General features: G+C 35.4%; 1 protein-coding gene across 1 annotated transcript; it reads left to right on the top strand.

Moving 5' to 3' along the window:
• The first annotated feature begins 2597 nt into the window (after positions 1 to 2597).
• Positions 2598 to 8575, top strand: LOC110449253 (acyl-CoA synthetase family member 2, mitochondrial-like). Its single transcript, XM_021496001.1, has 2 exons — positions 2598 to 2681; positions 5691 to 8575. The coding sequence occupies exon 2, from the start codon at positions 5696 to 5698 to the stop codon at positions 7148 to 7150; it is 1455 nt and encodes a 484-aa protein (XP_021351676.1). The 5' UTR covers positions 2598 to 2681; positions 5691 to 5695; the 3' UTR covers positions 7151 to 8575.
• The last annotated feature ends 6599 nt before the right edge of the window (positions 8576 to 15174 follow it).

Raw genomic sequence — 15174 nt, 5'->3', positions numbered from 1 at the left:
CAACAAAGAAACGGTAACCGACAAAATTTGTCTAAAATTGTGACTTGTATACAGAGAGATTAGTAACTTGTTCTTTGCCTAAACTCCTCGTGGTATGAGGTCATGTAAGACGAGAAGCACTGGAAGGCCAATTATGTGGTTGATGATTGCATAATTTAAATATTGTAGGGCAAATAGTATGTGTATTACATTCAAGCATTCTGCTTTCTTTATATCACAGTAAATGTAGAATAGATTAAAACTGGATCTAAAAAGTGATGTTGTGCGTAATAAACACGTCTTTAATCTATTGATAGACCTATTTATCAAAGTTCCAATGACACCGGGTCAATATGCCTGTTTACTTGAAGTTGAAACGTTTTCTTCCATTCAAGTTTGGTCTAGATACGTCTTTGGGTCGTTTTAATTATTTAATTAGTATTCCCGACAGTCCCAGGCAAACACTTGTTGTGTTTTTTTTAACGATATGCTACTGTTACTTCAAAATAGTAAATACAACTTTACAAATGAAATGATGACATTGATGACGGGATTTAGATTACCCCTCATGGGGCCCCATCGCTGCATTGGACGTCAATTTGCAGTGATTTCCACGTTTATTGACATTACTATCAATATCGTTACATATAACATTCTAACACGATTCGTTTGCAACGCGTGTTTTGATTGGATACGGATCGTGTTCTAATCTGCGATAGAATCATGATCAATCGTGTTAAGCTCCTCCCATCGCACTTAATCCACGGCCCGTTTCAAACCAAAACAATATGGCGTCAAGTTCGCCTCTTAGCGAAATCCCTCTGATACGGCTAGTAGGCAACAGAACAGAAACGACCGATGAAATGTATTTGTCGAATGGATTTAAAAATAAAAAGTACACATTCCTTGTTCTTACCTCCATTTATTACTGAAACGTTCGTTCCATCCGTGTGAAGGCATCTATTTAGATCCGAAATCAAATGAAACATTTCACATGTGTCGTATGCATTTACACAAAACTCTTCACAAATCTATACAAATAATCACCGATTTTGTCGATAAGCACAGATCGGTATACATACTGACAGGGAAATATAAGAATTTGGTCAATTTTAATCCAGCTTCTTTCCGATTGGTCAGTCCGCTGCAGAATGACACGTCATCATTTCAGGTCACATAGTATTTTACTATGTACTTTGTACAACGAAATACAATGTTTCTAAGCATATTAGCGTAGTATGTTTGTTAATGTGTTAGAATGGGGATAGTACGGTGTTTTTCGTGTCTATACTGGCGATTAGAACATCGCCAGTATAGATACTTAAAACAACGTACTATCCCCTAAGCAACATAGGTAGGAATACTACACTTGCATCATACATGACCTTTGAAAACAATTGTTTACGTATAGCGTTGCTGTCTTGTCCGCTAGTTGAGTCCGACATGACTGATAGACTACGTGCTATTGTTGTTAACCTCACTGCCTCACTTTCAAAACAACCACGTGAAATATATAAATAGATCTGCGCTAAATTTACGTGGGGCTTCCCCGATATTTCAGTGGTCAAAAACTGGACATTGCAAGCAGAACTCGACCATCATTATCCCGTGGTATAACTTTTGGAAGGCCAGAGCATGCATTTAGACCCATTTATTTTGGGTTTTTTTTCCCCGACCAGCCCCTTTAAGAACAAATCAGAACAATTTTTAAGCTGTCTGAACTACATTTAAGCTCCTTTTTGTATTACAATTCAAGTAAAATAACTAGTTCATCGTCTTAATTTACAGCAAAACAATATGATATATAAATATTTGATCAAGACCAATTTCAGTTTTGTTTTTTACATTATTACGAAATATCGTACACTCTGAGTTTAATACCTAGTATATGAATTGTGAATTATAGCAACACAAAGTACAATGTAATTACAGGACAGAGTTAACGACCTTAAGAAAGCAAATTTATTCTAATGTCATTCAAATTCCCATAACTTGTCTGAAGATATCTTGTCATATGTACTGTTCCTTCTTTTTGTGAGAAAAATATACAATGTAAATAGTTGAGATGTATATGGAGGAATCAATGCAACACATCAAAAGACATTTCATCAGCCGTGATCGACAAATGTATATGTTGGGATGTGGTCAACACGATCGCATATTTAACATACAATGTCATAGGTAAACAATGTGGTGCTCTATTTGGCATGTACCACATGGGATTCAGCAACACTGCACATCAAACAAGTCAAAATATCGGTCAATTGTGATGTAGAATAGTAAGTATACTTAGAATATGCGCCACACTAAGAAGAACATTACAATTCGTGTCTCTAACTAAATCATAAAAGGTCACTCGGAAAAAAAGACTCAACGTTTATGCACATGCACGATGTTTTAGTTGTATGATAGTCAGGGTTGGGGATTAAGTAATACTACACATCAAACAAGTCAAAATATCGGTCAATTGTGATGTAGAATAGTAAGTATACTTACGTAGAATATGCGCCACACTAAGAAGAACATTACAATTCGTGTCTCTAACTAAATCATAAAAGGTCACTCGGAAAAAAAGACACAACGTTTATGCACATGCACGATGTTTTAGTTGTATGATAGTCAGGGTTGCGTATACAGTATCACTATAGTTAAATACAATGCCGGACAGAGAAGTCACTTTGAACGTCAGGACTGAATAACAGGTAAGCTCAGACGCTTTCATTATAGGTGCATCGTCCAGTACAGGTATATTTGTACAGGTAATGGTGTACATGTAATTATGTATAGGTAAGGGTGTACATGTAAGGATGTACAGGTAATTATGTACAGGTAAGGGTGTACGGTAATCGTATAAAGTAAAGATTGGTCCTTTGAGTTAAGTGTCAATGGCTGATTTAGATGAAATTTTAATATATTCATTAATTCATTATTTACCAAAAGCAGCTACATACATATATAGATATAACATTCACTAATCGTAATTAGAATAGACAGGAGAGTGACATCACAATACACATAAAACACCGTTTAATAATGAGTATATAATAATACTAAATTAAATAATTACAGTTATGAAATACCACAATTTATATACCAATAATTAACACCTCTTCAATGCCAAAAATAAATATTTACCTAAATTGGATAGTTCTCTAACATTATTTATACTAAGTAATTGTATTTCATGTAATTCAAAAATAGAGAGTTTTCTGTAAAAGTATTGTTTGACTAATCTGTGCCTCAAATCGCTATAAAATGGACAAATCAAAATAATATGATACTGTCGTTATTTCACAAACTAATAAAATGTATTCAGTAATTGTTTTATGTATCATGGTAGTCGAATAAGTCTCTGCGGTTAGCCGCCACTTTGTAGTAGGAATTTATTTACATGAACAACCCTTTAGCTATATTATACATTTGGACCATTTCGAAATTGTTTTTCATTTCCTTAGACCTTTAGTACCACATGCTAGTCATCAATGAACGAACTTATCATATGACGCAGTAAAAAGGTTTGTTGACGTAATATAAATTTATTTTAATTTCGTATTCCTCGTAATTGTTGTCGTAGTCGGAAAATATATTATACATGAACTTCGCTTTTAGATAATCACCAACAGATACTACTTATAACAATTAGCGAGTTATACCTGTAGTTTCACATATGATTATAACATTTGAAGAAAATAAGACTCAAAAGTATGATTTAATTTTAAAATAAAGAAATAAATTCATGCCTATAAAGGTGCCTTGTAAAACTCAAATATATGAGAAATATAGAAAAAGAAAGAAAAGGAAAAGAAAGAACAAACGAAGGAAAGAACGAAAAGAAAACAAAGAAGAACAAAGATAGAAAGAAAGTTTCTAAGTCCAATACTCTTTTTAAAGTATACAATGTTTTCTGGTGTGAAAAAACAAGGAGTGTTCTCAGTAAACACCTTTTTACCTTTTTAAAAAGAGATATTTCCATGTATGATAATAATTAAGTCACACACGGGGATTTAATATTATTATTATCTTTAACCGGTTTTCCTCACGGAACGTTTTCCCTCGAGGTTTCACACTTATACAATTGTATATATTTTATTTATTGTTAGTTTTCCTAAATCTATGGGAGGGAGAATAAAATACTCGACACACTCTAGAGGTGCAAAAAGCGAAAGTGAGCGTAACCAACGGAGTATCGAGGGTGACAGAGTTACAACATCAAACAGTTCGTTCTAACGCACACCAAGTGCGCATGATCTACCTGTGTCATCCCTAGCCTGGATCCCTTTGGCCGAGGCCTTCACTGGTCTCTCTCTTCAAAGGCTCACATTTCGAACCTCGAGTCATGACTCAACTTTAAACTCCAAACTTTAAACTTTTAACTTTAAACTTTAATACAATATATCAAATATTCATGAGCACGTACCACCTCCTGTACATGTATACATGTAATTAGACACGTGCAGTAGTTCGATCTTATTTTCCATTTTATTGTTTTCAGTTATACCCGTTCCATAGTTACATTCTGTACCTTTAAAGTTTAAGTCTTTGTCATTTTCGAGGGGTTACGCTCATGTACACTCTCAGCACCCCTGGAATATGTCACAGCCCAAACAAATGCACACAATTAGCTATTTAATTGGTCTCAGGTAAACAAAATCTGACTATTCGATAGGCTGAAACCTGTCCTTTAAAGATTACAGAGGCGCAACACCCGACTTAACAGCCAGTGAGTTTACCATTGCGCGACCGAGAGATTATTTTGATGTACATCAAATAATCAAACTAATCTTCTTATGTCATCCACAATGGGGCTCACAATGATCGATTTTGTCATGACATTTTCAAGGGGTGCAGAGAGCATAAGTGAGCGTAACCCCATGAGTATCGAGGATGACACAGTATTAAACATTAAAGTACAGAATGTAACTATGGAACTTACTATGGAATAAGACGGGTATAACTGAAAACAATAAGAATTACATCTAATTATGACGCATGTTCATCAAATTTTCTGATTGTGAAAAGATTCTTGTACCACAACCAATACGTGTTTCTATATGACATTTCGATGACTTGTACGGTATGTACTCTGTCAACTTCATCAGACAAATTATCAGTGAAGCGTTTACACACAAAGGTGACAAAGTACATACCGTACAAGTCATCGAAACGTCAAATAGAAACACTTATTGGTTGTGGTACAAGAATCTTTACATGATTCATTTTACCAACCTGAACCAAATATTTGGAAATATCAAAATTGGTGGTTACTATCTCGATATATCGAGTTAAGGACAGGAAAATAACAATATATGTTTGGCTACATAAGGCACTAATGATTTTCAGTACATTTTATTGATAAACTTCAATGTAAAATTAGTCAGTAATATTTCCGTGTGCATGTTTAATATTCAAACAAGCGACGAATGCTCCTTGATCTTCAATAAGACTTTCGTGTTTTTCGAATGTAACAAGTAAGCCATATCTAAATATTATGACCTATTCGTTTGGTCGAGAGAAGCTATTCGCTTGCCTATATATATCTAGACGTTGCCATATAACTCCATGTTAGACTGGCACAACATAGCCATCAAGGTTTAAATTAGCGCGATAGTCTAGTGGTATAGGACGTCGGGCACGTCACGGCACTGTATTGTATCTTTGAGCAAGATGACTTGTGAACTTATTTTATGATGCCATTGTTTCGTTTGTTGTAGTAACTATGAGCAAGTGGAGTTATCTACACTCACCTCCAACTGTACCGAACGTGTACATCAGTCTAAATGACGCTATAAAGAAAAATGCAGAAACCTCTCCCAATACAGAGGCGTTCATCTATCGTTGTGCAGATGGATCTCGCCAGAGTATCATCTCCAAAGACCTCTATGAAAAATCGAGATGTGTGGCCAAGTACCTCATTACCTCCGGTGTATCGCGGCAGGACAAAGTTGGCATTTTTGGTCCTAACACACTAGCAAGAATCGTAGCGGAATTTGGCATCTTATTGGCAGGAGGTGTTGTCCTTCAACTCAATATCAACGTCAAAAATGCCACCGACGCCGCCGATATGTTAGACAAGGGTAGATGCAGAATTGTGTTTGCTGATCCTGGTGAGAACGATGTTTTGTTTCCGGTTATAAGTAGTCTGGAAAACGAGGATAATAATGAAAAGCAAAATCATCAGATCATCTTGTTGAGAAAATCAAGTTCAACAAAGATCGCCCACACTCTCCTCAGCGACATTCAAAGTGCAGAGAATGCAGGTACGGTTTTGCCGGAAGTATATCCCGAAGATGACGCAATTATATTCACTACATCCGGTAGTACTGGTAAGCCTAAAATGGTTGTCCATAGTCATTTTAATTTCATTAATGCCTTTCTGCACGATCTTATCACAGAGCAAGACAATATCGAAGACGATGGATTCCGGTTGCAGTCCATAACGACTGGTGGTCAAATTATAGACCATTTCTGCACAAAAGTATTAGGAAGGTTCTGCAGATCATTTTCAGTTGGATATGGTTCAACAGAGGCCATGGCCGTCACCTTTCTGCCTGCTCTTTATCCGGGAGATCACCTCGAAACTGGAAATGTAGGAACTCCTTTTAACGGTGTGGAAGTCAGGATCGTCGACTCAGAAGGACGTCCAACAAAAATAGGGCAGGTAGGCGAAATTCAGATCAGGAGTAGCTTTTTGATGAAGGAATATTTCGCAGATGAAGCTATAACGATGAAAGCATTTACAGATGATAGGCATAAATGGTTTAAACCGGAAGATCTTGGTTTGATTACGTCATCAGGAGATCTGATCATACGCGGTAGAGTTAAAGATAATATTTCCCGCGGAGGAAGGAAGGTGCTACCGGCGTTGGTGGATGACGTAGTAAAGCATCTAGAAGGTCTCCGTCTCGTGGCAACAGTGGCAGTTCCAGATGCACGGCTGTATGAAGAAGTATGTGTCTGCTTCATAGCGGAGGAAGGGGCTGACCTGTCACCATCAGACGTTCAGCGTTATTGTGAAGAAAAATTCTCCAAGGATCAATCGTTAGATGGCATGGGGTCTATGCCCAAATATTTTGTCAGATTCGACGAATTTCCAACGCTCTTCACAGGGAAGCCCGATAAACAGGAACTGAGGCGACGGGCAGCAGGGCGCCTAAATCTTCCTGTCCGTTGATATGGAAGCATTACTGTATGGCATGCAGATAACAATTTATTCTCTTATATATTTGGATTTCATACATGTTATATCTTAAACAGAACACAAGACGCATTTTGTCACAACAAGTTAACAAAGTAATGAGAAAACAGCTTATATGAAACTGGTTAAGTTATTTAAGTTCTAATATATATTCTGAAAGAAATTTGAAAATTTTGGAATGGTGAGTCGTTCTTTTCATACTTCCAGGAAAATTATTTTACTTTGTGTTGTATATGGCAGGTATATATTTGTATATCATGTTTGCTCATTCATCCCTGCAGACACATTTGAACTCGTTCAAATCAAAGGATGAATAGTTCATTATGAAATTCAAGGGGCGAATGAGCTTACATAAATAGTGAGAGTTAATTTACAATATGGGTCTGTTCATTATCGGAAAGACATCACTTTATTGACGATGATGCTGTTCATTTTGATATTTAAGTAGCATCATTGTTTATAGGTAATTTACACATTTTGATTGTGGAGTTTTTAAGTTTTAGCTTGCATGGCCGGTAAGCTAATTGAAGTAAAAAAGATAACTAAATACAAATTTAAATTACTAAATACAGGTGTGATACTGAACGTTTTATAATTTCCTTTGTGTTAACTACAACAATGTCGTTAATTCACAAACAATAATTGATGTTGCCATTATTTATCATTTTCGTTTTTCATATCTCTTCTAATCATAAAATCGTTTATGTTTTACATTCAAAAACAAACTTCATCAGTAATAACTTCATTGAAATGAAAAAAAAAAAAAAAAGGTTAAAAGAATGTTCATCAAATCTTTTCCATATCTACAATTTTATTGTTCACGCTACCTAGTGATGCATGTTAATGGTAATATATTTTTATTCTAAAGAGTTAAGTTATTTTAGTTACAATGTATATCTCACTAATCTGTTATCCTTGATAAAGTTAATAGATACATACATGTACACGTCATTTGTTTTTTAAAAAGAGGAAACTTGTTTACATTTCATTTGTCACGAAACTGACAGACGACCTGCAATTGATACTGGCTTTAGTGTTAAAACATTTAGGTGACGCGTGACTCTCCATATTTGTTTCTTCTAGGTAAAATGATTAGAGAATTGGCAGGCTCAAAGCATATTTGAACTTGATATTATGATATACATGTAGGATAACTGATTTATTTTTCGATTAATGAATATCTAAGTAGTATCCTAACTGAAGGTGCGCATAGTAATTCAATACATAATTTAACGTTTTATTTTAACATTGTGCATTACCGTAGTACGAATTGTTAACAAACCAGAACAATTTTTAAGCTGTCTGAGCTACAGCTGGGCTATTTTTTGTATTACCATTCAAATTAAAGAGCTAGTCCATCGTCGCGATTTACAGCAAAACAATAAATATTTCAACATTGGATAAAGACCAAATTCTGTTTTGTGTTTTATAGTATTACGAAATATCGTACAATCCGAGTTAAATACCTAGTATATGAGTTGTAAATTATAGTAACACAAAGTATTTACAGGACCGAGTTAAAAACCTTGTATATGAGTTGTGAATTATAGTACCACAAAATTCTTACATGACCGAGTTAAAAACCTTGTATATGAGTTGTGAATTATAGTAACACAAAGTATTTACAGGACCGAGTTAAAAGCCTTGTATATGAGTTGTGAATTATAGTAACACAAAGTACTTACAGGACCGAGTTAAAATCCTTGTATATGAGTTGTGAATTATAGTAACACAAAGGACTTACAGGACCGAGTTAAAAACCTTGTATATGAGTTGTGAATTATAGTAACACAAAGTATTTACAGGACCGAGTTAAAAGCCTTGTATATGAGTTGTGAATTATAGTAACACAAAGGACTTACAGGACCGAGTTAAAAACCTTGTATATGAGTTGTGAATTATAGTAACACAAAGTATTTACAGGACCGAGTTAAAAGCCTTGTATATGAGTTGTGAATTATAGTAACACAAAGGACTTACATGACCGAGTTAAAAACCTTGTATATGAGTTGTGAATTATAGTACCACAAAATTCTTACATGACCGAGTTAAAAACCTTGTATATGAGTTGTGAATTATAGTAACACAAAGTATTTACAGGACCGAGTTAAAAGCCTTGTATATGAGTTGTGAATTATAGTAACACAAAGGACTTACAGGACCGAGTTAAAAACCTTGTATATGAGTTGTGAATTATAGTAACACAAAGTACTTACAGGACCGAGTTAAAAACCTATAAAGGATACATCAACGCAGCAAATTAAAAGACAATTGATTTAAACATATTTTATTTGTCATTCAGCAAAAAGGATGAGGCACAATTTATCTAAACTTAGAAACGCCCTCTCCAACAAAAAAAAGACAGTTGGTCAGCCGTGAACGACGAATGGTATATATATATATATGTGTATGATGGGATGTGATCAACACGATCGCACATTTAACATACAATTATGGAATGCCACGACTGTCTTATCCTCATTGTCTGCATTATGTTGGGTTGACATGTCATTATGTTGGGTTGACATGTCATTATGCTGGATTGACATATCATTATGTTGGGTTGACATGTCATTATGTTGGGTTGACATGTCATTATGTTGGGTTGACATGTCATTATGTTGGGTTGACTTGTCATGACCTTTTGGTTAATATGTCATGTCATGCTGGGAGGACATGTCGTTATGTTGGGTGACCTGTCATGATGTTCGGTTGACATGCCACTATATTGAATGGACATGTCGTTATATTTGGTTGACATATCATGATGTTCGGTTAACATATCACTATGTTGTGTTGACATGTTGTAATGTTCGGTTGACATATCATTGTGTTTGGTAACCATGTCTTGGTGTTCAAACTCAAACTCTTGTAGTCATGTTATGTCGTTATTTGGTCCCGTAATGGTGCTTAGTTGAAACAGCATAGTGTTGAGTATCCATGCTATGATGTTGAGTATTCATGATATGATGTTGACTTTTCATGCTATGATGTTAAGTATCCATGCTAGGTTGTTGAGTGATTTCATCAAGTTGTTATGCCAGTATTACAATGATGTTGTGTTATCATGTTATGTCAGTATGACATGATGTTGTTTTATCATGTTATGTCAGAATGACATGATGTTGTGTTATAATGTTATGTCAGTATGACGTGATGTTGTGTTATCATGTTTTGTCAGTATGACATGATTGTGTGTTATCATGTTATGCCCGTATGACATGATGTTGTCTTATCATGTTATGTCAGCATGACATGATGTTGTGTTATCATATTATGCCAGTATTACATGATGTTGTGTTATAATGTTATGTCAGTATGACATGCTGGTGTGTTATCATGTTATGGCAGTATGACATGATGTTGTGCTATCATGTTATGTTAGTATGACATGATGGTGGGTTATCATGTTATGTCATTATGACATGATGTTGTGGTATCATGTTTTGCCAGTATGACATGATATTGTGTTATCATATTATGCCAGTATTACATGATGTTGTGTTATGATGTTATGTCAGTATGACATGCTGGTGTGTTATCATGTTATGCCAGTATTACAATGATGTTGGGTTATCATGTTATGTCATTATGACATGATGTTGTGGTATCATGTTTTGCCAGTATGACATGATGTTGGGTTATCATGTTATGTCATTATGACATGATGTTGTGTTATCATGTTATGCCAGTATGACATGATGTTGTGTTATCATGTTATGTTGTTCACTGCTTATCTCGTCGTTGTCTTGTTGTAAGCGTTTTTCGTACACTTGTAAAAATATCAAGCGTTTTGATGCATCGAATGAAATTAGGTTTTACGTTAAACTAAAGTAGAGAACGGGTCATAGTAATATATTATTAAAACATTCTCATATAAACTTTGTGACATAGGAAAGCTTAGTAAGTAATTAAACATTGACTCTGTATTTTTATTCACGGTAAGGTTTGGTATAATTTTTAATTATATCTCACTGAATTATTGAACACGATATACTTTTGAATGTAATATAAAAAATGTAATAGAGCCATCTGAATTGATTAGGGAATATAACATGAGATAACCTAATTGTTTGAGATATCTCAATTGTTTTTACATATTTCATAGTTATAATTGAACAAGAAATTAGAAAGTTCCCGTTATTATTTATAGAGATATTGTGTCGCAAAAATCGTACATTTAGTATAGTATATAATGTATACGATCAATAACAATGTTTTCCTTCGTAACCAAGCTTGTATCAAAATGTTTTGATATTTTATTAATACAAATCGTGTTCTACTTTATTTTCACCGACACTAGAACATTATTTGGTACAACCAGTTGAAACGGTTGAACCGGAAAAGAAAACAACAGGTGCAGATCTACGGTACGTTTAGTTCGCAGGGGTTCGTCACAAATGTCTTATATACGCATATGTTATACTGATGTCACTCATATAAGTAAAACATATTTGTATTTCAGACATTAGCAACGAACCCCTGTGTGTAGATTGAAGGGTTAAAGTTGTGCCTGACCGAAACTAAAATGCTGAATATTGCTACTTTGCGTTTTTTCTTAAAAAACAATATCAAACCAGATGCAGATTTAAAGAAACGTTACATAATTTAGTAGAAGCGTGAAAGAAGCACATGATATTCCTGACTGTGCATTTTGTTTAGCTCTGTCTATAGTTCACTCCAAGTGCGTTCGTTTATCGTGGACTATTTTTGCGCCACATGAACCTTATAAACCGGGATAAGGGAAAGCTTACTTCAAGACAACGACGAGACAAGCACACAACATCATGTCATACTGACATAACACAATGATGAAATCACTCAACAACATAGCATGGATACTAAACACCATGACATATATACCCAACATCATAGCATGAATACTCAACACGATGCTGTTTCAACTCAGCACCATGACATGTCAACCCAACACAATGTAATGACAACCCAACATTATAACAGTCCACCCTACATAATGACATGTCCGACCAACAGGACGACATATCCACCCAACATAACGACATGTCAACCCAACATAACGACATGTCAACCCAACATAACGACATGTACACCCAACATAACGACATGTCCACCCTACATAATGACATGTCCACCCATAATAATGACATGTTACCTCAAATTAATGACATGTCAACCCAACATAACGACATGTCAACCCAAAATAACGACATGTCCACTCATAATAATGACATATTAACGCAAAATAATGACATATTAACTTAACATAAAGACATGTCCATCCAACATAACGACATATCCACCCATAATAACGACATGTCCACTCAATATGATGACATGTCAACCTAACGTCATGACATGTCAACCCAACAGAACGACATGTCCACCCAACATAATGACATATTAACCGAACGTCCTTACAAGTCAATCCAACATAATGACATGTCTACCCAACTTAACGACATGTCCACCCATCATAATGACATATTAACTCAACATAATGACATGTCAACCCAACATACCGACATGTCCAAACAATATAATGACATGTCAACCAAACGTCATGACATGTCATCCAAACATAACGACATGTCAACCCAACATAATGACATTTTAACCGAACGTCATGACCAGTCGATCCAACATAATGGCATGTCCATCCAGCATAACGACATGTCCACCCATAATAATGACATGTTACCTCAAATTAATGACATGTCAACCCAACATAACGACATGTCATCACAAAATAACGACATGTCCACTCATAATAACGACATGTTACCTCAAATTAATGACATGTCAACCCAACATAACGACATGTCCACCCATAATAATGACATGTTACCTCAAATAAATGACATGTCAACCCAACATAACGACATGTCAACCCAAAATAACGACATATCCACCCAACATAACGACATGTTACCTCAAATTAATGACATGTCAACCCAACATAATGACATGTCAACCCAACATAACGACATGCCCACCCATAATAATGACATGTTAACTCATTATAATGACATATTAACCGAACGTCATGACCAGTCAATCCAACATAATGGCATTTCAACCCAACATAATGACATGTCCCCCCATAATAATGACATGTTACCTCAAATAAATGACCTGTCAACCCAACATAACGACATGTCCACCCATATAATGGCATTTCAACCCAGCATAACGACATGTCCACCCATAATAATGACATGGTACCTCAAATTAATGACATGTAAACCCAACATAACGACATGTAATCCCAAAATAACGACATGTCCACCCATAATAATTACATGTTACCTCAAATTAATGACATGTAACCCCAACATAACGACATGTAATCCCAAAATAACGTCATGTCCACCCATAATAATGACATGGTACCTCAAATTAATGACATGTAACCCCAACATAACGACATGTAATCCCAAAATAACGACATGTCCACCCATAATAATGACATGGTACCTCAAATTAATGACATGTCAACCCCACATAATGGCATTTCAACCCAGCATAACGACATGTTCACCCATAATAATGACATGGTACCTCAAATTAGTGACATGTAAACCCAACATAACGACATGTAATCCCAAAATAACGTCATGTCCACCCATAATAATGACATGGTACCTCAAATTAATGACATGTAAACCCAACATAATGGCATTTCAACCCAGCATAACGACATGTCCACCCAGCATAATGACATGTTACCTTAAATTAATGACATGTTACCTCAAATTAATGACATGTCAACCCAACATAATGACATGTCCACCCAGTATAACGACATGTCCACCCATCATAATGACATGTCCACCCATAATAATGACATGTTACCTCAGATTAATGACATGTTAACCAAACGTCATGGCATGTCATCCCAGCATAACGATATGTCCTGCCAACATAATGACATTAACCAAACGTCATGACAATTTAATCCAACATAATGGCATTTCAACCCAACATAATGACATGTCTACCCAACGTAACGACATGTCCACCCATAATAATGACATGTTACCTCAAATTAATGACACGTCAACCCAACATAATGACATGTCCATCCAGCATAACGACATGTCCACCCATCATAATGACATGTCCACCCATAATAATGACATGTTACCTCAGATTAATGACATGTCCACCCATAATAATGACATGTCATCCCAACATAACGATATGTCCTGCCAACATAATGACATATTAACCAAACGTCATGACAATTTAATCCAACATAATGGCATTTCAACCCAACATAATGACATGTCTACCCAACATAACGACATGTACACCCAACATAACGACATGTACACCCAACATAATGACATGTCAACCCACATAACGACATGTCCACTCAATATAATGACATGTCAACCAAACGTCATGACATGTCATCCAAACATAATGACATGTCAACCCAACATAACGACATGTCCACCCATAATAATGACATATTAACTGAAAATAATGACATATTAACCCAACATAATGACATGTCAACCCAACATAATGACATGTCCACCCATAATAATGACATATTAACTCAACATAATGACATATTAACTCAAAATAATGACATATTAACTCAACATAATGACATGTCAACCCAACATAATGACATGTCCACCCATAATAGCGACATGTTCACTCAATATAATGACATGACAACCAAACGTCATGACATGTCATCCCAACATAACGACATGTCAACCCAAAATAATGACATATTAACCGAACGTCATGACCAGTCAATCCAACATAATGGCATTTCAACCCAACATAATGACATGTCCACCCAACATAACGACATGTCGACCCATAATAATGACATATTAACTCAATATAATGACATGTCAACCCAACATAATGAAATGTTAACACAACATCATGATATGTTAACCTAACATCATGGTACATATCAACCCAAATATAACGACATGTCCACCCATAATCATGACATGTTAACTCATTATAATGACATATTAACCGAACGTCAT

Source organism: Mizuhopecten yessoensis, unplaced genomic scaffold, assembly GCF_002113885.1.
Source record: "Mizuhopecten yessoensis strain PY_sf001 unplaced genomic scaffold, ASM211388v2 scaffold4537, whole genome shotgun sequence".
Classification (NCBI taxonomy): Eukaryota; Metazoa; Mollusca; class Bivalvia; order Pectinida; family Pectinidae; genus Mizuhopecten; species Mizuhopecten yessoensis.
Note: the sequence above shows the minus strand (reverse complement) of the source record. Positions and strands in the feature narration are given on the sequence as shown.